This window comes from Columba livia, chromosome 1 (assembly GCF_036013475.1).
Source record: "Columba livia isolate bColLiv1 breed racing homer chromosome 1, bColLiv1.pat.W.v2, whole genome shotgun sequence".
Lineage (NCBI taxonomy): Eukaryota > Metazoa > Chordata > Aves > Columbiformes > Columbidae > Columba > Columba livia.
Genome location: NC_088602.1, coordinates 200167976 through 200192831, shown reverse-complemented (window position 1 = coordinate 200192831; position 24856 = coordinate 200167976). Strand labels below are relative to the sequence as shown.

The 24856-nt window shown below is 38.2% G+C and overlaps 1 protein-coding gene across 2 annotated transcripts in view; it reads left to right on the top strand.

Moving 5' to 3' along the window:
- SEMA3C (semaphorin 3C) overlaps positions 1 to 20891 on the top strand; it is a 122620-nt gene extending 101729 nt beyond the window's left edge. Inside the window, exons 13-18 of one of the 2 annotated variants that reach the window (XM_005512068.3) lie at positions 5734 to 5822; positions 7968 to 8009; positions 9283 to 9440; positions 13042 to 13109; positions 16195 to 16325; positions 18191 to 20891. In XM_005512068.3, coding sequence (XP_005512125.1) covers positions 5734 to 5822; positions 7968 to 8009; positions 9283 to 9440; positions 13042 to 13109; positions 16195 to 16325; positions 18191 to 18604 — 902 coding nt within the window. In that variant the 3' untranslated portion in view covers positions 18605 to 20891. The remainder of the gene's footprint in view (positions 1 to 5733; positions 5823 to 7967; positions 8010 to 9282; positions 9441 to 13041; positions 13110 to 16194; positions 16326 to 18190) is intronic. The other variant, XM_005512069.3, reaches the window with a different exon arrangement.
- Positions 20892 to 24856: the final 3965 nt, after the last annotated feature.

Genomic DNA, 24856 nt, shown 5'->3' with positions numbered 1-24856 from the left:
GCTGGGACTCAGTCCTGAAGTTTTTGATTCACCCTGGAGTTTTACTGTAATTACTTTACTCATTTCAGCTATATCTAAAGAACCCAATCTTTCGACATTTTCCATTTATCCTTTGGTAGGTTGTTTTCCATCTGAGTTTTAAGAACAGCAGTAAAACAGCATGAGAACATTTTCCTGAGATTAATATTTATTTTTTAAGCATGCCACCTACTGCTTGCAGTACGAAAGCCTTTGGTCAAAGTACACGCAGATTGCACAACTGAAAGATTATGCATGGGATTTTTTATTGCTCTTGGTGTTATGAAAATATTTAAATGTCTGGGTCAAACTTGGGTACGTTAAACAGCCACAGGCACCAATAGGATTTTTTCAGCTCCTTGCTATCAAGATAGGATATATTTTTGTGTAAAGAGATCTAAGTTCCTGTCATGAAAAGACACTTCAGACTTCAGTGTTGCTTATTCAGATGATTAATGTGGGCCACATGCATCTGATGTGGCATGAGGTTCATCGATGTTTTTTATTTTCTGTTCTTCTCTGATGCAACGCTTGTTTTTGAAGTCTGGATGCAGTAAGTGCCTTCAGAGCTGAGGTTGTAATACTCATTTTCATGGTGTTGCATGATATCTGCCTTTTTGGAAAACTAAACCTTGCTGACAACAGTAGCCTCCAGTAACACGACAGCCGAAATCATGTAATGAGCTACAGATTCTAACGGAGAGAGATAATCTGGTCAGAAGAGCAAACTCGCCTCCCACAGACTCACTGGCTGCAACTTCGTGTCTGTGAGCTTGGGAAGATGATATTGCACAACAGTGGCACAACAGGCAACAGACAGAGTTTCCTTCTTCCTCTTGGTCACGCTGCCTGCGTCATTCAAAGCCTTTGTTGACCAACTCATCCAAAGCTTTTTCACAGCCTTTTAAGAAGATATGTAAGTTGAGAGGGTGTTCCTCCACCTGTTTCATTTTCCCTGTTCAGTTTTTGTTCAAATAAGATCACAGTGTGTCCCAGAAGACTGACTAAGCTGGGCCTATGTGAATGTTCTGCCCTCAAGCATGAGCTCATTAGACATTTGTATCCACCTTTCTGTTCTTTGTTGAAGCTTGAAATGACTTGACAATGTTTCACAGCAATTCTATGAGCTAGAAAATAGTTACACCCATTTGATAGATGAACTAAAGCACAGAGAGATTAGGTGGCTGTAGTAGAAGCCCTGACTTACAGCAGACACCTAAGGACATCAGAGAGTATGGGGACCTGGCTCTCAGCCTCAACTGCTAACCTGCCACCATCTCAGGTGTCCTGTTGAAACTTCACATTTTCTTGAACAGAGTTATTTTAAGCTTTGTTCAAACTCTTTGCTGTCTTTTTTTCATCATAATGTTATTTGTTTGCATCAGATTCAACTCAGATTAGAGACTAAAAAATAATTAAACTACCATTAGGCTGACAGGTACAACATGGATAAAAGTCTCGGAGGGTTTCCAGCAATGCGTGACATATCAGGGATGGGGGATTACTGCAGGAGTCTTCTATGTGAAGCTCCTGCCAGGGTACCAGTTAGTCTCCATTGCAGTCATTTTTTAATGATGTGGAAACTCAGGTTTTTTATTTGTTGTTCAGATTGTGTGTGTGATGTGGCTCAGGGGTGGATGGGCCCTGACTCTCTCTGAGGCTCACAATGCCAATCACCGGAGTGTTCACTTAAGGCTGGGGAAAGAAAGTATAGTCAAAATTCAGAGAACAAGATTTAAACACAGACCTGCAGATTCAGCTTCTGGAATATAGATTCCAGCCAAACACCTGTATATTTTTCATTGCTGTTCATTAAGATTTGCCTTTTCCATTGCCCATGGTCAGTAAGACCTGAAATTAGCATAATCAGGCATAATCCAACTGGTATCCGTGAAGCTTAGTTGATTAATATAGGCCCAGAATCATGCCATGCATTCCAAGAAAACTTTTTGTTTCTTTGTTTGTTTACTTTTTATTATTATTAGCAGTTATTCATCTCTCCTTCCTTCCTTGGACCATTTATTGGATTTCCGTCTTCTCTATTTGTTTCTCACTCTCCGGACTCTACACCATGTTTTAGCCAGCAGGAGGTTATCATTTTCCTCCCTTGCTGTTCCCTCTTTCTCCATCCTCTCAGAGGGAACGTGATGTCAGTAACATTGTCTTCCATGTCAAGCTGGGAGACCTAGAGTTGCCCAAGCAGGTTTGAAACAGAAAAAGCAGTCACTATGAGACGCACTTGTCCTGTTGCAGTCAGCTGGAGGGAGATTCCTTCTCCTTTGTCCATCTGCCCTTGACTCGCAGGCTGCTGGGCTGATGCGAAGCTGCAAACAGCTCCCGGTGAAAAGTCAGGGAAGTGGTAAGCATAGATCTGCTTCTTCACTTCATATATTCTAAAGATAGTTTGATATTTTGGAGGCAATAGCTTTTTTCATGACTGTGATATCACAATGATGTAGAACTGTTTTCAAGTGTATTTCTGGAATTAACAAGAAAACAGAGAAGGAAACCATCGTGTTCACTTCTATGGTTTTTACAGAATTAGCTTATAAATTCATACGTTGACCTAAATGTGGAAAACAAAAAAACAAAAAAAACAAAACAAAACAAACAAACAAACAAACAAACAAAACAAAACAAAACAAAACAAACAAACAAACAAAAACAAACAAACAACAACACCAACAAAAAAAAAACCACTTAGACTTGATTGGTGATCTTTTATGCCTGGCTCACAACACAAAAAATTATTGTGAAATACACTGGGAAACAGCTCAGGCACTACTACTTTGGAAATATCTCCTGCAGTGCACAGTGCTGCATCCTTTCCAACCTTCCTTCTGACCCAGGGAATTTAGTTTGCTGCTTTGCCATTAAAGGAAATAAGCAAAACTGAGACGTAGCATAAGCTTTTTGACAGAACACATATAGGTGAGTTGATTTGTCAGCGACTGTGCTTATAGTGGAGACCTCAGTAATACTGAGAAAGGAATAAGAAGTGTTCTCTGGGCACAAATATTTGCTTTTCATTTAAGAGACAGGCTGAGAAAGAGCAGAAAAACTATAGAAGGGGTGGAGGGCTACAGCCTACAAGCCATGTATTGTTGGAAGTATGTATATATATGCATATATATATGTACACACAGACTATTGGAATTCCTTGCTCTAAGTGATTTTGTTTAATGAATAGCTTTTTATTGCCTACTTTTCTTAATATGAATATCTGTTTTAAATGTTGTATCAAGTTTACTAATTCCTGTAAAACAATGGAACATTCCTTTCTGCAATGATCTGTCCCTCATGGTACTATACTGAATCAAAGTGAATGGTAAAATATTGAGTCAAAGGGAATTAATACAAGGTAAACAGTCCTTAACTCTGTGTATTTTGCTGGGGTGTGACAAAAAGGTAGATAGGTACCTAGTTTTCAAATAAGAAAGGTTATTAGGACACAAGGACTTGGCGTCAGGAATTATCAGTATTTTCTGTGCTAATGCCCAGGATAAAATTTCCCCTCAGGTTCTGATTTCAGTTTGGGGCAATGTTTGAAGACTAAAGACTATTTAGGAATTTTAAATGTGGGGCATGTGCTAATGGATCATTGAAATAAACCGGTTCTTCAGAGGCTCAGCAAGCTCACATTCCTTTGCAGGTAAGGTCACTGTCAACATGCTTAGTGCCCTGTATGTCAGAGTTACAGGTAGTTGACATTTTGCAGACAGTTGAGAAACAAAAACAAAGCCCACAAAAGGCTGCAACTCCTTCCTGCACTCCTGATGCAGTATTTTATATGGTGTAGTTTAACGTTAGAGAGAGGACATTGATAAAAGGATGCAAGGAGGCAGTTAGACTGGGCTTAAGCTGTGTACATTTGTGCATGGGTTATTCACTTTAGCAGGAGCAGTAATACACACACACACATGCTTCTCCTTAGCTCCACCGAGGGATGCATCTGCAGCAGTTTAAAGCTTCAGTGGGTCCTGGCAGTTAGTAAATCTCTCTCGGTTCTCATAGCTTTGCTAATACTGGCACCCAGTCTAGACCACAGCTGTGCTATCACAAGATTTAGTTTCAGTAAAGTTTCTTCGGAAGGAACTGGTTTATCATGCCATTGTATAATGAGAATGAATGTTCTCCATAGGAAATTCTCATGTAAAATTCATGCCTAATATGCCCTGAGCAAGTACAATTGATAGCTACACATTTTTGAGTCTTGTCAGCTTTCAGTTTCTCTTTTCCTTTTTTCTTGTTTTTAATGATAAAATAATACAATGTGCTCTCTGTGTGTGGTCAGGTCATTACATATCAATATTCTGGCTCTAAACCTGTTAAGTAAAATATATTGTTATTTGCTGGCTTTCTGTAGGGAAATAAGAAGATGTAAATTATTTACTGTAACCAACTTGCCCTGCAGTTCCAGCTATGGTATTTAGTCACTGACCTTAAAAGCAAAATTGCCTGTTTTCAGTTTACATTGTCTACATCATGAATTGCCAAACAGGAAGCTGAGATTTCCTTTCTTTGGTCACAAATTCCTAAAAATACATGAAATACTTACCTATATTATACTGTACTAATGTTTTACTATCTGCACAAGTCTGTATTGCTCATAAAACTTTTGAAGGCCAAACAGAATCTATACCATGTGGTGTCATTCCTCAGAATCAATACTGAGCAAATAAAGTCATTCTACTCAGACTAATTTCCAGACCTTTCAGGCAAGAAGAACTTTATGTGCTGTGCTTTTTCCAAGTAAAAATACTCCGTGTTATTCTTGTGATTCTCCCATATTTTGCATTTTCTGCCACATCAGAGGTACTTCAGTGGCTGTCTCAGCCTTTAAGAGCTTTCATAGACAGGTCCCTTCTGGACAGATATTCTTTCTGCATAACACATTTGGTAAACTGATCACAAATATCTCTTTAGTCTCCCTTATCACATCTACCCCACAAAAACACTGCCATTGTCCCTTTCTTCTTACTTCTTATTCCTTTGACCTGCATGGATTTGGGAGGGTTGGAACTGCATTTTGAGAGGGCAGCCATGATAAAGTAGCTACAGTATCTTCGCCTTGCTTTTCCTTTTTTCCTTATGAACCAAATATAACAGACTTGATTATTGACTCTCCTGAAAAACAAACAAACAAACAACACCCCAACTTTCATTTTACTTCATTTTGCTTTTGTTCAGGTGCAGACGGAGTTATTCTTTGGAAGATCTACCTTTTCATGTCATCAGTTATTGTTATGTTTTATTGATCAATATCAACATATATTAAATTCTGCAGTAGCTATGTTTCATCTGTTGATATAGCTGTGTTTTTACTTTGAGATCATTGGGACAGATACTGCCTCTGTCTGTGTACCTGTGCAGCAACTAGTACAGAAGATACTGATTTCGATTGATCTTTTTGGGTAGAATGGTACACAGTAATGGTATTAACTCCAATCTTACCATGACTTCTTCATATTCATACATAAGAATAATACTATATACAGTCGCATGCAAGTTATCAACAGTCTGTGACTTGGGAAGGAATCATCTCATGGTTCTTTCTTACCACACACCTTAAAAATTACTGAACATCTTTGAATATATTTCTCTATGTCACAGAGCTTGCTTTGAATGGTTTCTTTTCATAATTGCTAATGGTGCATCTGTTTTTTTCTTTCTTTCTCTCTGCCACATGGTCTCACTTTTTCTCATCTTTTCCAGATCAAGGAACCGTACAAAAAGTTGTTGTTCTACCCACCAACTTCTCTGCAAGCGGAGAACTCATTTTAGAAGAGCTGGAGGTTTTTCAGGTTTGGCTTGCTCCTTCTTTTCCAATGTGTGTGTTCACACAAACACTTTGTTCTAAGAGACTTTGGCAAGGGCAACTGTGACTTGATAAAAGATCAAGTAAATGTGCATACTGTCAGCTTGATACCTACCCAAAGAGGAAGATAAATGTCACTCTTATGAAGGCTGTAGTTAGCTTAAGGTTTTTTTTTTCTCCTATATTTAAGTTGCTTATTTTTTATATTGTTATACTGACTAGAAGGATTTGGATTTTTACAAGGTCACGTTACAGTGGCTGCCAGAAGGCAACTTTTATCATTGACATCACGTATTGAGACTGTCGCTATTTACAGATGGAATCTAAGATTTTTGTATTACTTTGCTTATCTGATAATCTTCCTGATTCCGAGCTGCACAGTGGAAGCAAACTGGTGCTTTCACTTAACTCCAGTTCTTCAAAGCCACATGCCTCTGGAGTCAAGAAAGCTACAGGCTTAACACAACATAAGCTGAAAAGAAATGCAAACAACTACAGGCAGAAATAAGGGAATAACCTCTGTCAATCACTCTGGCATGTAGCAGCTTCTAACAACCTAAAGAAAATGTTTGCCCTCATGCTGAAAATCCCTTTCAAATTTTTGAATGGGCTATTCTTTAAAGCAGGTAGTCTTAGGGCAAATGGTAGTATGCATCTATAAACTTAGTGAAGCATTTTGTTATGGGTTTTTCTGTTTCATTAAGAGGATACAAAAATGACATTTTAAAGTTTTTTTTATCCAGACAGACAGCTTTAAAAATTTCTTTAAGAAAAAGAATTTACTCTGTGTTAAACCTCATAAAGGCATAATTAGTCTTTCTGCACCTTTGTTGAAGACCTCCCTTTAAAAAAGATATATGTGAGTTATATTACCTAAAGACTAGCCTTCATCTAACTGTTACTAATTCCATCTACTGAAAGGTAAATTAAAAGAGCAAGCAGATAGGTGGGCTGAGAGCGATCCTGACCCTAAACTTTGTCTTTTGACCTCTGCACAGACGTTTTGTCCTGTATCCTAAAAATCACAATACAGTAACCTCTGCCATTGCAATCTGTGTGGGCAGCACAGCAGTATTTCACGAGTCTCTCCAAGAGAGGGGGATGAGATCACTGGCTGTGTGCAAGTAAATATCAAGAGTAAGCAAAGCACTGATTCCTTTCCAGAGTACAAGCAAGGAAAGGAGAATGTGGCATCAGATCCAATGTTGCATTTGACCTTGAGTCTCCAGACAGCTCATTAGATACTACAGCAGCTCTAAACTCCTTCAAACTTTTGCCAGTTCACATAGTTCGCAGCCAGATTTTCTAGTCCTGGCCTCCCTACTCTGCTTGTAGTCCACTGCAGTTAATCCTGGCCCAGCGTTATGGCTTTCCTTTGTGATTGAGCAAATACTAAATCTTAAAGAAGTGCTGAACATTTTTATTACCATCAATTTTATCATTTGTTTGGTTGAGAATAATGAATTGCTTCATTTTCTTAAGGCAATGAATGTGATAATTCCTTTTCCAGCTCTTTAACATTTGGTTTGGACACAGGCAATGATAGACTACAGTGATGACACACAGTAGTATACGGTCTCTGGGAATGTAATGTTCAATAACGCACATGCCATGTTTAATATTCTAGACATTGATAATCTGGAAGTATATGTTGGATGGTAACCAAACTGTATGCACTGTAGATAATGTGTAAGGGAAATATGACATTTTTATCTGGATCATTTGGTAAATATGCATGAGCTGTTGTGTGGTTTTTCTTTGTCATCATCATCATCTTTAAGGATCATTGGTTTTTATTACAAAGTGACAGTAATGGTTTCAAAACATGCTGCTCCTGTATTGCTGAGGTAACACAGATGCAGGTTAGTTAGAAATGTAAAAGAACTTGTTGACACACATGAGCAATAATGATGCGGTTGTGTTTAGCCAATATGTTTATTGAGACATACCTTGGTTTGTTTAGTTCTGAAAATAACAAAAAACTAGTAGGAGTGAGTGACGCCTTTCCAAGATATGAAAAGCTATAGTGTTCTTAGACATGACTTAGATTTAATTTTATTTTTATTTTTAATATTAGAACAGTATTAACAAGAGAGGCCTTGTAAATGTGGTTTGGAATTTTGTCTTTCAGAGTAACTCTCCTATAACAACAATGAAGATTTCATCTAAAAAGGTAAAGAAAATTGGAGTGCTTACTTAGCTCTTATTAACTGCTATATAAATTGACTTAAAAATGTTAGAATACATTTTTTTGTGCAGCATACTAAATATAGACAGGAGGTTTTCCATAATGAATATGGAGAAACTTGGCTGAAGTTTCCCTTAGCTGTTTAATATGTCCCAGAGCCACTAAGATAAAACAATTTATATTCATTATGTATCATGTCTAATTCACCAACAGTGTCATCTTTTTTGCTGTTTTGTTTGACAATTAAGGAAAATAAAAGGTACTAAAAGAGGAAATTTGCTCTTCTTTTCTTCCTATAAGTTCTAAAATGAAATTTTCCCTTGGAAGTCTGGTCAATGCAAAAAGGCAGTCTTGGGGCTGTCGGGTTCATGGTGCAATTGTACATGTTTGTTTATTAGTAATAAACAATGGCAATAAGAATGATGAAAACTGCTGAGAGGGTTTTTGCTGAAATTTTAAACACCCAAATGAAAAATATGTATTCCATGATTTTGCAAGCAACAAGTTGCTCAATATTTTTCATAACTACTAACAAGTAAATATTATTCACTTAATTGAATTCAGTGTAATTTTTTAGTTTTATGACTAAAAGACAGGGAGAGCTTCAGGGGTTTTGTTCAATATTAATTTATACTTTTAAAAAAATGGATTAATTGTTTCTGAGTAGAACAATCATTTTGACCTAGATTTTGGTGATGACCCTGTCACTTTGAACTTCTTTGGCAAAAGCTTTCCTTTCTTATAAAAAGTTCTTTTAGCTTATTTTTCCAGGTATATAAGGCTATCGGAATCTGGCCCTAAGCCTCAGCGTGATCTCTAGGTTTTATGTCTTTGAAATCTGTGCACTAGAAAATCCAACTAGGAACTCTGCATAATATTTATTAAAGTGACTATATGCAGAGAAAATACTTAGTTCAAAGGCTTGAGCCAATAATCCTCACTGAATAAGAACCGAGTTCTCCAATCTGAGCAATATTAACTCAGCCTGTCTGCCCCAGAACAGAACAATGACACTCAATGTCCAAAAAACATTAACATTTCCCCAGTGTTTCTAAGTGTTTTCTAACAGGAAGGAGGAAATATTATAGGCCTGTTCACATGGGAGATTTCTGTTTATCTTGGATTTATATATATTAGTGGCTCCCCTCTTGGTTTTGAGCTAATTCCAAAATTAATTGAAAGGTTTTTAGGTGCGTTAACCAAGTCTCGGGTGAAGCTCCTCCACATCTGACACAAATCTTTCCATTCCCTTTTGCAGCAACAGTTGTATGTGAGCTCGGACGAAGGGGTCACCCAGGTGTCCCTGCATCGCTGCCACATCTATGGGAGCGCCTGCGCCGACTGCTGCCTGGCCCGTGATCCCTACTGCGCCTGGGACGGCAACTCCTGCTCCAGGTTCTACCCCACAGGGAAGAGGTGAGCAGTGTTCAGCAGCCAAGTCTGCAAGGAAAGGAGGCTTTTGTTCTGCTCCGTAGCCTCGGGTGTTGTAAGGTGGTGGAAAAGTGGGATGTTATTCCTTTCAGGAGCATGTACAGACAATAACCTCTGTAGCTATTGTGCTTGGAATCATTCACCACCTAGGAGTATGTCCTGCAAGAATCACAGAATCACAGAATGTTAGGATTGGAAGGGACCTTGAAAGATCATCTAGTCCAGTCCCCGCACTGGAGCAGAAACAATTAGATGAGGCTATACAGGGATGTAGGCGGATCCAGGCGGATTTTGAATGTCTCCAGAGAAGGAGACTCCACAACCTCCCTGGGCAGCCTGTTCCAGTGTCTGTCACCCTCACTGTGAAGAAGTTTCTTCTCATATATAAGTGGAACCTCCTGTATTCCAGTTTGTACCCACTGCCCCTTGTTTTATCTTTGTTTGTCACCGAGAAAAGCCTGGCAAACATATTATAAAGAACTTACCTTTTCATATTTAATGTAATGGACTGAAAAAAACAAAACAGAAAACACGTTCTTCCATCTCAGGCACACAAAATCCATGAAACATTTGTTCCCTTTGTTTGAATTCAGTTGCTTACTCTGGATGTAATTTTGATAACCCTGAATGCAGCAAAATATCTCTCAGACTATTTGAGGAATAAAGTCATTTGTTCTTTTTGTTCCTCATTTTCTCCTAAGTGGGAAGAATTATTTCCAGGGAAATTTTAGGTAAATGTGATTTCCATGTAATGCCTGCAGATTTGGAGTTTTTGACATGAGATTTATTAAAGCAGACAGGGAAAGCAATTTCTGTTTAATTTACAATGGAGCTAATAGTCCATCTCATAATTCTTATGCAAAACAGGAGCCTCTTTCCTCATCCCAAGGGAAATATTTAATAGCAGGAGGCTGTAGTGAGCTCTTGTATTACTAAGATTTCACTTGATATACAAACAGAGCTACAGAATACACAATGAGGTATCACTGCAGAGGAAACAAACCTTTCAAACGGGTGACAGAGCTTTACCCACTGTGCACCACTCTACCCACTGCCTGCACCTGAGCTGCAGATACAGAAGACCAGATATAGTAAATGGGCTTCACTCCTTTACCTGTGCAGAGGGAGGTCACAGACAGAAACAGGCAAAGCTTGGCTCTGCTCCAGTGCCCCAGCCAGCTGATGGCAATGTCATCCACTGGGATGAATCATAGAACCATAAAATGTCCTGAGTTGGAGGGAACCCACAAGGATCATTGCATCCAACTCCTATCCCTGCATATGACAACCCCACAGTTCACACCATGTGTCTGAGGGTGTTGTCCAGTCTCTTCTTGAACACTGTCAGGCTTGGGGCCGTGATACCTCCCTAGGGAGCCTGTTCCAGTTCTCCAGCATCCTCTGGGGGAAGAACCTTTTCCTAATGTCCAACCTAAACCTCTCCTGGCATATCTTCCTGTCATTCCCTCAGATTCTGTCTTTGGTCACTAAAGAGAAGAGTTCAGCGCCTGCTCTTTCTCTTCCTCTTGTGAGGAAGCTGTAACCACAATGAGGTCTCCTCTTAGTCTCCTCCAAGCTGAAAAAGACAATTACTTATGTTATTGCAAACTTTTCTCAATTGATTCCTTATTTCAGATGAAAAGGTGAAGCCCAGCCTGGCAATGTAGCCGTTGGTAAAGTACCTGGGGTTTTTACTGCTTTCACTCAGTATGTTCAGCCTCCAGTCTGCAAAATTATTGTTTTCTACTATGGAATAAAGGTCAGAAGATGGGGGAGGAAAGAAAAGAAAAATCCCCGAGTCTCAGGCCGCCTAACTCCTACACCAACATAGTAGCGGAAAGATATAATGAGCAGTCAGGTACACCTAGTCTGTGCAGTTTCCAGTGGATTCCTTGCCATCTCTATACACCCAGGGTTATTTCCACTGGGGCTTGCTTTCATGCTGACATTTTGTTTGCAATTTGCTTTTTATATCAAACAAGAATAAACACCTAATACTGTATGGAAAACAAATCTGTTTTTCATACGTGAAGGAAATGAGTTGTCCCTTTATCTAACGAGAGATTAAGAAGGAGAAAACATTGGTAACTGGAGCCAAATCCTATAGTCTAGACAGTAGTATCTGCTGGACACATTCACTTATTTGCTTCTTTTGACACTTCTTTCTCCCATGGATTATTGCAGTTCCTCATCCAACATTGATTTCCCTCAAAACACCTGACAGTATTATCTTTATTTTCTAAACACTAGCTTTTCAACCTTTTTTTTTTTAATAAATATCAAACTGTAAGTTTATGTTCTCAGAACTGCCTAATGCAAGCAGTGTGCCATTTGTGACAGTATGGAACAGCACGTGGTAGCAGAGGAATCCTGAAATTCACTAAAATTCTTCGTTTCCTTTGACTCATACAAATAGTTCACAAAGGTTAAGATCCCAAGCCATTAGATGAAACATCTTTGATTATAAACTTCAAAAATATACTTGGAATGTCAGAAATTAGTCCATTGAAACATACCTCTCAAAAGTTTCCTTTTCAAACAATGCAGTGAAGGATCAGGTGACACAGGATTACAAGCACTATCTCTGAGTGGTTGTGCAGTACCTGGTATAATGTGACCACAGAGGCATCCCCCTTCATTCAGCAGTACTGGAGCTCCAGGGGCTTTTTATGGTTTCTGATCTCACAGGTCAATAGTCCATAGTTCAGAATACATATAGCAGGAGCATCTGTTTGCAACAGCCTATCACCAATATATTTTCTTTTTGTTCTACTTGATAAATATTGAATTAACTTGCAGAATATTCAGTAAACAAAACAATATATCATAAGAATTAAAAATTTCAGGTGCCAGATTTACATGCACTGAATTCTGTGAGCTATGTTCTTCTAGCTGAGGAGGACTGAAATGCCAGCATTCCCAATTCCAGTAACCTCTCTAGCTAGTTTGCTACAGAATTGTGATTTTTCATCTGTCATCCAAATAATATAACAGTCTCATGTAGAAGTATTGTGAGATTTGGTGAGTTAGAGTATCTTTTGGAAATAGTCACACACAAGTAGAAGACAGAACAGAACCTTAGTTCTCCGCCATTCTGGATGAATACTTCAGTCACTCTGCTACCCAGGTGGCTACAGGCACCAAAAATAGGGTGCCTGCCAAAATCAAGGAGAGGACATGCCCTATGTTATAATTTTCTGTTAGTGCATTAAATGTGAGCACTGTGACCCTTCCGCATCTCATTCTTAGGTGCTTGCATTTCTGGAGAGTTCCAGCTGGGGGTTCTGGCTTTGAATGTTAGGTCTTGCAACAGTCAACATATATCTATTTTATGCATCACCTCTAGCTCTTCCATCTCCACTGCAAAACTACTTTACCTACGAAAAGTACAACCATTTTATAAACTTCAACAAACAGATTATTCACTTGAACAGTATCTTCACTCGAGGTAGCCTGCCAATAGTAAAGCACACTAACAGTAGGTCATGAACCGTCCCTAACAGTTGATCTAGTGAAAGAAAGAAAAAGTGTTTATTTGCAGTGTAGCTATCTTGGAATAACATTTTTTTTTTACAAAATATTTCAGGAGGAGTCGTAGGCAAGACGTGAGACATGGAAACCCTCTGACTCAGTGCCGAGGTTTCAACCTGAAAGGTACTATAATTTAGAGATCCTCATGCTATATAAAAAAATGCATGACTTTCCTTTTTGTGACTCATCATAACTCACATTATCTGTGTGGTTTACTGGTAAAGCATAATGGTTTTCCAAGTCTGTGTTTTGGTTTGGTTTCATTTTAGCATATTTCCTTGCAATTACATGAAACTTGCATATATGGGATAAAATGATAAACCGTGAAATACATAGATCAGCACACATTAAATGAGAAGCTGACAGTGTTGACTAGAAACAGGTACAGTTATTTTGATGACTTCTCTACTTCTAAATCTCTTCAGTCTTTATTAATGCCTCTTCGTGCATTTAAGTCTTGGACCTCAGAATTATTCTAATTCATTCTAAATATTCTAATTCTAGTTATTGTAAATATTTGATGAGTTTTGGATCACATCTTTCAGCAAACAGCAGGTTCTAGGCCTGTCTTTTCAGTTAAAATTATTCCTTTCTCCTTTTACATGGGAAAATAAACCATTCCAAATCTCTTTATGAAGTTTCTTATTTCCAACTGTGCAGCTCTTTAGTCCGCTTGGCATGGAGTGAGTCAACAGAGGAGCCAGTGCTGTCCTCCCAGCTACTACTTTCCCAAAATTGATGAACACCAGTCAAATATGGCCCAAGTCATAATAAGAGTAGACTCGTACATAAAGGCAGCTTAATCCTCTTCAACTGCATGCATGTCTGAGCTAGGCCATCACAAAGTGTACCATCAAAACAAGGGCACATGTTAGAGAATTATGCTCCTGTCACCTCTGCTTCTGAAGTGCATTTTCATCTGGAAACCAAATAATAGACCTGACTGTAAACTTTCAATTCGATCTTTTGAATAAAAGAGCAATACTTTGTTACATGTGAAAGGTTCAGTTAATAATAATTCTGCTGAAATGGTCTCTACTGGGTCTCAGAAGAATCTCCTGGATCAAAACAGACCACAACAGTCAGCTGGGTGTAGATCCCTCAACCCAAATCTGGCTAATCCTGCTCTAGCTGCCAATCTAGAGTGCCAGCAGGTCATTCCCCATGACACAGTATTAGGCCATTTATATGAAGCTGAGTAGCTTGAACCAACAATTACAAAAGGTTACTCCACCATTAGAGTATCATGAAGTAACTTGAGCTGCGTGTCCTACCTTGCAGTCATGTGCTGTGACTACTGACCCATTGTCTGTCCCCAAGGGTGGGCGTCTCTTCTTTCAATGTGGAAAATGTGACAATGTCAAGTGTCTGCTTTCTGGGCTGAGGGGAAAAAATGTTTAAACCTTGACAGTCTTGTGAAACAGGTTTCTTGTTTTCCAAACATTTTTTTCTTAATGTGGATGTATTTATAGGTTTATGTGTTTTAGGAAATTTATATGGAAGTTTTGCTGACAGCAGTGGGATATAGCATAGGTAGATGGAAGTTGTTTTCCCAGTGGAAAAAAGATAAAAAGAAACAGCAACTTAGACTCTTTCAAAATATATTTAAAGCCATTTATAGCAAAACTGCTATGTTTGGGCAAAAAAATGAAATCAAACTAAAGGACAAAACAGCAGAGAGTCAGACAATTGCAAGAAATCTTCCAGGTTCATAGGTAACCATAATTTTGGAATGAAGTCTTTAAACATGATAGGTTGCATGTATAAACTCAATATTTTTGGCATATTGCAATTTTTAAATAGATATTCAAGAACTAAGGGGCTTGTATGATTGCTTTTCAAACGTTCTGTTTAATATTGTTATGCTTCTGTTCGTCCTTATGGCCATTTGAGAAATGCATTTGTATTCTATCAATCTTTTACTTAGATTGTATAAGTACTAGTAGCATGGAGTATTTAAGAAGTCAGATATATACTGATCAATGAAACAGACAAAAATGCCTTTTTGTGGTACACTTAGTTCCAGTGTACATAAGAATAATAATGTGTAACAGCTCTGATTCTCACTGTACCACAGCTACAGATTAGTCAGGCCACAGATAAACTCTTTGCTAGCTAATGGTCTATGAACGCAAAATATTTCCACATTATTCTCCTAAAAGTTACAATTGATTTTGGTACAACCTCATAAATGTACTGCAAACTCTGAAGGACCAGAACCAAGTAAAGTTTCCTTCCTGTAGTAGGATAGATTCCAATTTCACATATTAGTTGATGAAAGAAGCTGAAAAGAATAGGAGATAAACTAGAGTCTGAGGAAAAACAGTCTTAGGACTGTGCAAGAACAGAGTCAGATTTTAGACATACAGTCCTCTAGGTATTTGCATTGTTCCTTTGTCAAAAAAAGCAAAAACAAAACAAACAAAAAAAACTATGATGTAAGCTTTTAAATCTGGAAGTATATTGTTTTCAGGACAAATATTATGATTTGGGCCAAGCAATGAGCATCTAAAAGTTCCTACCAGTAACTGCCAATTGCTCTTCTGTCAAGACTATAAAGGGGCACAACAAGTCTAAGCGATGACATATGCTCAGCGCTTGCCCAGGTGTTGCTGGAGTGCTATAAATCTGTCCTGTTCTCTGTTGCTGGCCTGTCTACGTATTCACTGCATTTCAGATTCAGAGCCAAGTCCTTTTCTTGCCGTGCAAGACAAGCAGGGGCCCTGTCTGCCCTCTCTCGCCTCCCTTTGCTACTGCACACAGCTGGAATGGAGAGAACCTTCTTCAGGGCTCGCGGCTGTGGTGGAGTCATACAACCACGTTCCCCCAGCCCGTAAACTGTGAAGTGTGAAGAAATGTATTAAATGCTTCATTTTCTGGATAGTTCTAGACAGGCATTCTTGTACTAGTAGGGAAGGAGATCATTTCAGGGAACAGGGAACAGTATCCCAGAGTTTAATTATCCCGCTTACTTAGAGCAGACCATATCAGATTGGAAACATTGGTGTTTGTAACTGGATGTACTTCTTCACATTTCATTTCGTTTATCTGATTTTTTTTCCCTAAATGACTTATTATTGGCCAGTATCGGGATCAGATATACTTCATTTTACCTTTATTACAAATGTTTTTTCTGTATTACATTTACTTGCTTTCTGTATCAAATCGCCATTCACAGTAGCCTGACCTGTTTTATTTTTCTTTCTAGCATACAGAAATGCAGCAGAAATAGTTCAGTATGGAGTCAAAAACAACACCACATTTCTCGAATGCACACCCAAATCTCCTCAGGCTTCTATTAAGTGGCTGCTACAGAAAGACAATGACAGAAGGAAAGAGGTGAGTGATGTGAGCAGTGGCTCTGGAAGAGACCTCAGTCAGCACCTCATCCACTGCCTGGACTAAGGCAAAGGAGTGTTTGTGTTTTCATCCGACAGTCGTGTTACAGTGAAGCTGGAGAATTTGTGTGGATGCAGCACAGTGACCGTTGCTTTATTCATATAAATAAGGGCAGACATTTCAGTATAGCTGGGACTTGACTTCTCAGCCCCAGTGATTTCTATCAGAGCAGAACAGCTATCAGAAAATTCTGTCAGCCCATAACATCAGGGAACTAGTTAATGAATTTTTCCTGCACACATTACTAATTGCAAACTGAAGGTTTGCAGCACTGAGGACTTTCTATTGATCCAGGAAAATAGTCATAAAAGCAATAACCTGTGTAAGGTTCAGGAAGAAGTCAGTAGACAGTAGCCCTTCTGTGCTATTGAAGACATAAAAGGCAAAAGTGGGAGAAATGTGAAAGGTTTCTTTAGCAAGAAACTAGTCCAGGCTAAGAACACGTATTGACAAAAGCATTTCCCCACCATGGTGCAATCACATTTTCCATTACTGCACTCTCCAAGGCTCTCAAGTTTCAGCACTGTAATATACAGTATGATTGTTTATGGGGAATGTGCCTTCCTTAAGTAATATAAAAGAGGAAAAAATCCATTTCAAATCCAAGGCAGTTACTCTATAAATAATAAAAAAACATCTTTTGAAATGAAACATTAAGTAATATGGTGTCTATTGATAGATTATAAATACTGAAAAACATTATTCTCATATCAGGCTATTTTCCAAAATCAGAGAAGACTTACAAGCTTTACACTGAGTCTTTCATGCTGGTTTTCTCATGTCATGTTCTGGCAATCTAGGTGTCATTCTTTAACCCTTTGCTTCAGCAGAACATCTCCCTTTTTTGCTCCTATGTTCAATGCAGTTTTAAATAACAACAGACAAACTGAAACAATCAAGGGGTCAATTTCATTTCAAGCTCTCAGATTTCTGAATGTCCACAAAAGTTTACAGTAACAGAATAGCATAATAAATTAATTAATTCCCCAGAGGATCAGGTCTAATGCAAAGTGCAGTGGCAAAATAGAAAAATCATTCATAAAAATGCCAGTACTGGTATTCTTCCATAATGGGTTAAATTAGCAACTTTTACACTTCACAGATGATATGCAAAGTGACATCTGCACCGTCATTTATAATCAGATGATAACTCAACAAGCTGTGGTAACTTGTTTCCTTTGAATGATGTGACCATCTCCAGGGACTGTCCAGGGTCTGAAGCCAGAAAGGAAACAGGAGATGAAAAAATTGGTTTCCAATGAGCCAAGTCCCAGCCAAGGCCACTGCAATGAAAATTTTTATACCAGGCTATAGACTCTGCAGTGCAAATCTCCTCAAAGTCAAAATATTCAGCCAGAAGCCACTTTGTGCTCAATAACAGATCAAACCCCAACTCTGCATCTTTCTTCCATCAAGTCTCAGCAGCAATCACTGATGCTGGAAGAGACATTCTCAGGGTTGTAAGCCTGAAATGGAAGTTCATTTCCTCAGCTCTGCTGTTTGAACATTATGAAAACTCTTCTGTCATTTAGTCTCCAGATTTGCATTTTTGTCTTCATCCTGATCAAATCTATTATAACATAATAAAAATATTGAAGTCATTTTCTTTAGCAACACTTACCTACCTTGAAGTAAGTTCTCTCCTAACAGTAAAAATAACAATGGTCTCTGGGAGATGTGAAGAAGTAAAATATGGTACCTTTAAGAAAGAAGGAGGTGTTTGTAGCGAGACTTACCAAGAGGTCAAATACTGTGTTGTTCCATAACATTCACTAAGAAGTTTCTTCTGCCTTTTTGCCCTCTAGGTCAAGCTGAATGAGAGGATCATAGCCACTGAGCAAGGACTCCTCATTCGTTCTGTCCAAGACAGTGACCGGGGGCTTTACCATTGCATCGCAACGGAGAACAGCTTCAAGCAGACCTTAGCAAAGATCAATTTCAAAGTCTTGGATCCAGAGATGGTGGCCTACATGACTGACAAGTGGTCCCCTTGGACCTGGGCCAGCTCGGTGCGGGCACTGCAGTTCCACCCAAAGGACTTTGTGGGAGCTTTCAGCCACTCAGAGATGCAGATGATCAACCAGTATTGCAAAGACAGTAGACAGCATGGCCAGCAGAGGGAAGAATCTCAGAAGATGAGAGGGGACTACAGCAAACTAAAGGCCCTTATCAATAGCAGGAAAAGTAGAAATAGAAGGAATCAATTACCTGGATCTTAATGTTATTTTGTAGTAATAGATTTATTTGTCCTTACTGTAGGGGGCTTCTATTTGTATGTTGAGAACAAATTTGAGCAAATCTGATGAAAATTTAGTTGAAAATCCAACAACCCTCAGGAAAGATCCTGTTCCTAATAAAATGCAGTATAACTTAAGAAAATAATGCAGAGCATTTTCTTTCCTAGATACTTACGGACATTAGGTTGTGCTCTGTCCTAGAAGCAGAACTGAGTATTCGTCTTAAGCCAGATTCACATTTAACATCTCAGTATTTAATTACTGTTGATTAGAAATTTTTACAAAATCAAGGCATTGTCTTGCAACTCTGGAACTGTACCTAACAGACTGGTGGTGAAAGAATCTGGGTTAAGATGCATACTCAAAGTAGGATGGTACTAAGATTTCCTTGCACTGCATTTAAGAACATGAGTTTCTTCTTGTTTACTTTTCAATATTGGGTTTACAGCTTTCACTCATAGTTTAAATTATGTGAATGCATTCTGACAGGAAGCAAGTAAAGTATAATAGAAGTGTTTCATTCATTCAGAGATCACATGAAGGAACTAGAAGAAGAAAAAGAAAAAAATATTGCTTGTCAGAGGAAACACTGATTATTGTGCATAGTATGAGTTGTAATAAATTCATGAGTTCTGGAATGTAACTTAAAATATCTCTGCTCATATTGATTTTTATTAAAATAGGGTGCCCTGTAACACTACATAGCTTTATAAGTGGCACAAAGCTAAGATGAGAATGTTCATTATACATACAGTTTGAAAAACACCTGTGACTTAGGTATTTTAGCTATTTTCAAATAATTCCACTCCAATTTTTTTTTATATAGGAGAGAATGTGGGTATACTGTATAGCGTTTACGCAGAAATAAAAAACATAGATAATCTTTAATCTGTTCCATGGCTGAATTGGAGATGGTCTGCAATGTGGAAACAAGTGTGTCTTTGAAAATTCTAAAGCACTATTTTTTCAGCTGTTTTCTCAAAGTTGCAAATATTTTAACTAGAATGTTTAAATTAAACCATTTCCATTTTCCAGTCTTTGTACCCTTTTTCTTTTCAGTTTTATTTTCACGATTGCCTCTTATTTTCAGTCTTCTGATGAAAAGAGGATCAGGAAAATAAAAGAAAAAAAAAAAAAGAATGAGGGAAAAATAAAACTGAAAAATGGATTTGGGTCAAAACCCAAAAAGTTTAACAGATTGAGAGGCATGTTTAAATGGAAATATTTTTGTTTAAGAAGTAGCTGTCGTGTCTAGTGAAGTATGTTTAGTTGAAAATTGGGTAAATGTGCATCAAGCCATCCTAGGAAAACCTATGAGGTTGCTAAAAAGCAACACTAATGCCAAAAAATAGGGGCAAATCTTCCTCATTTTACTATGTAAGCGTTTCAAAAGCCACTGACTCCATTCAAAGGAGACAGATAATAGAGATTAAAAATGTGTGAATACCTTAGAAAAATTGTGGTTTATTCCATGATATTTTATGATAGAATTAAAAAACAGAAACTAATGTTCAGCTCAAAACTAAGCTATGTTCAACTAAAAAAAAAAAAAAAAAGATAAAAAAAGAGTCAAATAAAGAAAGTGAGTTTGTGGGAAAAAATGGAATGGAAATTATTTCAGATACCAGAGAAGATAAAAAAAAATATTTTTTAAAAGCTGTTACTTCCAGGCAGTAACAGATGGATATTGTATTTGAAATATAGTTTTAAACAACTTGATGGGTCTCTGTTGAAACTCTTTGGGCATTATTTTGATTCTGTTTCTATTAGAATTCTCTGTGAGTAACTCTATAGGGTGTAGGAGAACACCTCTGGGTTTGTGCCAGTGTGAATTAAGATCTAGTGCAATGGAGGTAACTCTGGTATTTTCCTGATATCAGTCAGATGTGTCACTTTGTCACCACCTGATGCAGAATAGCCAGGAAATGGGCCCTAATTGATCAAACCACTTGCACTGTCTCTAAGTGTCTTTGACACTGGTGGGATCAATTTGAATTTAATTTGTGTGCTTACTGTTTGCTTTCATGGGATGGTAGTGCCAGCCTGCTCATGTATTGCCATCTAGTTAAGTGCTTTCCTTAATCAAGGCCTAAATGCCTATTTCTGCAGTAGGTAGCCACTGGTATCTAAGGTCTTTCTTGTGGAAACCATCAGGAAACTTTCTCATTGACTTCAGTGAGCTTGGATCTGGCCCCAAAAGCTGGCAAAGGCACACTCTGGAGTTAAAAAAACCCAACCAACCAACCAACCAACCAACCAACCAACCAACCAAGGAAAATGAGATGGATAAGAGAAAATAAGTGTTTTTACCCCCCAGTTGACTTTCAGTGCAGCAAACTACCTTTTTTTTTTATTATTTTATTTTTTAATATTTTTTTCCTGAGGATGATTGACTTCTGAAGTGTGTAAATGACAAACCAAAAATCGAGTGCCACAAAATCGAACTACCTCCTGGAATGACGTTAGTGCATATACTCTGTATGCTGCCACACTCTTCCTATTTCCCCAGAAGATCCACTGCAGAGTTAGTGTGATATTAATGTCTATTGTGAGGATCGTAATTGCTTCCAGATGGAATACAGTGATTAATAGGTATATAAGGGTACAATTTACCCTTTAAGTGGTTAGGTACAGTGATATTTTAATAGGCCCCCATTAGACCTCAGAAATTACAGTTACACTGTTTTCTAATAGAATATTGGCAATAAGGGATGCCGTTAAAACAGTCAGCATAGCTCAGAGTTTCATATGATTATAAAATAATATTTTTAAAGCTGCTTCATATACCATTATTATGGTATGACTGTTTAAGGGATTATACTTAAACTAACATTTTCCCTACTGCATGAAAACTTCGGCATATATATAATAAGCTTCTGTCAGTGCATAACTGGTCCGAGCCTTCCCCATGTGTAGAGTAATCAGGAGCCATATGCTCTGCTGGAATAAACTAACGTAACTTGCTAGCTGTGCATTTAGCTACTGTGGTTTATACCAGCGGAGGGTTTGGCCCTGAATGTACAGAATGGACAAACTGCAATTTTTATTTGTTTAAAGTAGCCCCTCTACTGTAGGTAACACCAAAACGTAAGACTGTAATATTGTTTGTGCTATTTAATACCTCCTATTTTAAGGATTACTAAATAATGTATATAATTTTATTCCTTAAAAAACACAAAAGCAAAATGACTTCTAGGCATAACTTCACCAAATGTAAAGATATGTTCTCTGCTAAGAACTTCACTGTGTATGGATTTTTTGGGGCTATTTTTATTTTGTGTAGTTTGTAAAGTTTGCTGAAATCTTGACCTAACAATGTGTTCTTTGCAATTGTTGTTACTGTAGATATGCGTGTTTTATTAAGAAAATCTTGTTTTTAAAAGTGTAGGTATGTGTATAAGTTCCTAGCATGATGAAACTGTCATTACAGTGAATATGCATTATATAGTGTGTAAGAAAGAACAAAATGTAGTTTAACATAGTGCTATTTAATTGAATATCTGAAATGCTATTTGCCTGACAAAATAAAGTGTGTTGCAACAACTTAAAAATGTTTTGCTCTCCCCCTTACAGATGTGTGCTAAAAATAAGGAGCTTAAATTTTTTATCTGAAAAAGTTCCCACAGACTTTCTTAAACCAGTCCTAGAAAGTGGTGTTGGGTATTGCAGCGGGTCAGTTCTGAGCCCTGCTCTGCACCGAACACTCAGTCGCGGGGATTTCCAGGAGTATGTGAAGAGTCAGAGGTGAATTCTTTCAGAAATTATCCCATATGAAGACCTTGTATAAAAGCAGGTTAGCATTTATTCATAATTTACTTCCCACTAGAAGTTCAAAGTCAACCAGAAATGTCTGACTAAAATAGAAGAGTGAAGTATAAATGCTTTCTGCTTTTATTTCAGTAGGGAGAAAACACAAAAACCTCCGAACAAACAAAAAACCAATTTAATTCTGTGAAATCCTGCTCATGACCCAAGTTGTGATGTTCAGATTATTCTTTCAGCTGGGACTCCGCATTCTTCAGGCTGGCGAGGCTGCATCCTGGCGAGCCACAGCTCTCTCCCAGTTCCTGGCTTGTCCTTGGAATGAAGAAATGTGGCTGACACCTACAGTAGGCTCCTTTTTCCTGCATCTGTCATCCAAGAAGTGTTATTATTGCTCTTGTTATCATCTGTTTTTCCAGATGGGTTTTAACAAGAAAACATAGGCCATTCTCAGTTCTTTGGGATAATAATTAAAATACTGACCTTCACCACAAGGTTCTTGGTCGTTAAACCTGAATTTTGATTTCCCAGATAGATAGGTTGAAGACTTTATGAGGTGTGAGTGGGTAGGATTACTTCACTCCAGGGTTTCTGCTCTGGCTGGTTCCTAGATGTGCTGACACTGGGTAGTTACCTGCTCAACACTCAGATCGGTTTGGAAGCTGAGGTTTCGAGCACTCCCACATGCTGTAGGGAATGTTTGGATTAGGCTCTGGAAAAAATGGACCGAGTTTTACACTCTGAGTAACCTTTCCCAGATCTAATCCTCTGTCTTTACATCCTGCTCAGTTGTTTTTTGCTGATCTTCTCTGCCTTCTCTTTTTCCCCACTTCCTCAGTGTTGCAGCATGGTACAACACTTACTGCTTTGATCCCTTAGCTCCAAGCAGTGGCAAAACAAGACACTGGACTTCTTCAGACACCAGATATGAATTCTTCAAAGATCTGAGCTTTCTCTTTTGTCTGTTGGATTTTTTTTTTTTTTTTTTTCCATTTGGGAGCTACTGTATTTTCTGAGGTCTCTCTTCTGGTGGCAAGACCTTCCAAGATCTCCTTTCAAGTTCAAGCAGGATGTAAAACCACACACACTTAAGTCTTTTGTGATGCATGTGCCCATGCAGGATCCCTGCAGGACAGAGCAGTGTCAAGTGCAGCCTCCTCTATGCAGCCACAGAAGCCTAGAGGGGACCAGTGAAAAATGATGCCTGCACTGAAGGTACCACAGACAATGCTATAGGGTAATTGTTGCCTCTGGAATTAATTATGGCCTCCAGAATTAAGTCAGCAGCTGTAATTCTGTGGGGCAGGCCATAAAAGCAGGTTGAGGCATTGTGGCTTTTGCCTAAAGCAATGGACTAGGTCTCAGGAAATCAATATTTCTTTATCCTTCGCACTGCAGCTGGCTTGCTAAGCCCTCCTCATGGTCTGCAAGGTGATCTGGGGAGAAGTGACTTCATGTAACACCAGCTGAAGTGAAACTACACACTAATGCTCACCAGCAGGTTCCAGGTAGATACATGCATACATACAACTACATGCATACAGAAAAGCTTTTCTTTCCATACAGTATTTGCTGATACATTTAGCTTCCTTTAACATTAATCTATGTCCCTTTTCTGTTTTAACATGGGCACAATCAGACCTCTGCGTCTCAACACATCAGTATCCTGTGGGAAGAGCAATTACCGTCTCTGAGAGCATTTTAAAGACAAGTAATTTGTCCACAAAAGCCCTTTATTCTAATCACTCCCATTTCTAACTTACTCATTCTGCACGATCTCAACAATAATTTCTTTTTAGCATCAAGAGACTAGCACAGTGTCAGAAATAAAAAATGTACCATCATTTAACATGTCTACAGACTGAGATTTAAAGATGCTTGGGCATTCTGAACACTCCAAAATATAAATTCAACACAGCTGGCTCAGCAGTCAACAAATAATTACTTTACAGTGATAGACTGCCCTGTATCCCAGGACTCATTATTGGATTCTATATACAGCTTCACAGAGCAAACAGCATTCCCATATTCTTAGCACTGTATCAGCTTCATTACTTCTGTTTTGAATGCCAGCCTTATAAATGAACCCAAATGTTTGCTGAGCTTCACATTCAAGACAGTCTAGGCCAAGGGATTTCAAAATATCCAACATTTTTAAAAGCCCTAAAAATTTTTGAAGAATTTTAGAAAAATGAAACAAAATAAAAAGGCCAGTACTGTTTTCTGTGGGAAATGAGTCAATAAGAAAGATTGTTTTCTAGTCGATCAACTTGTACAGCAACATGTAGCATCAGGAAAGAGTAAGCAAAAATACATTTACTTAACCTAGGGTTCACAACTCCTTTGGATATCTGTTGTTCCTTGGCTCTTTGCAGTGGTTCTGTTTCCAATATCTGCTCTCTTTGTCTCCATTTCAAAGGTCCCTGAGAGACACAGGGTTTATACTGTTGACATCTTATGACATTATGTCCA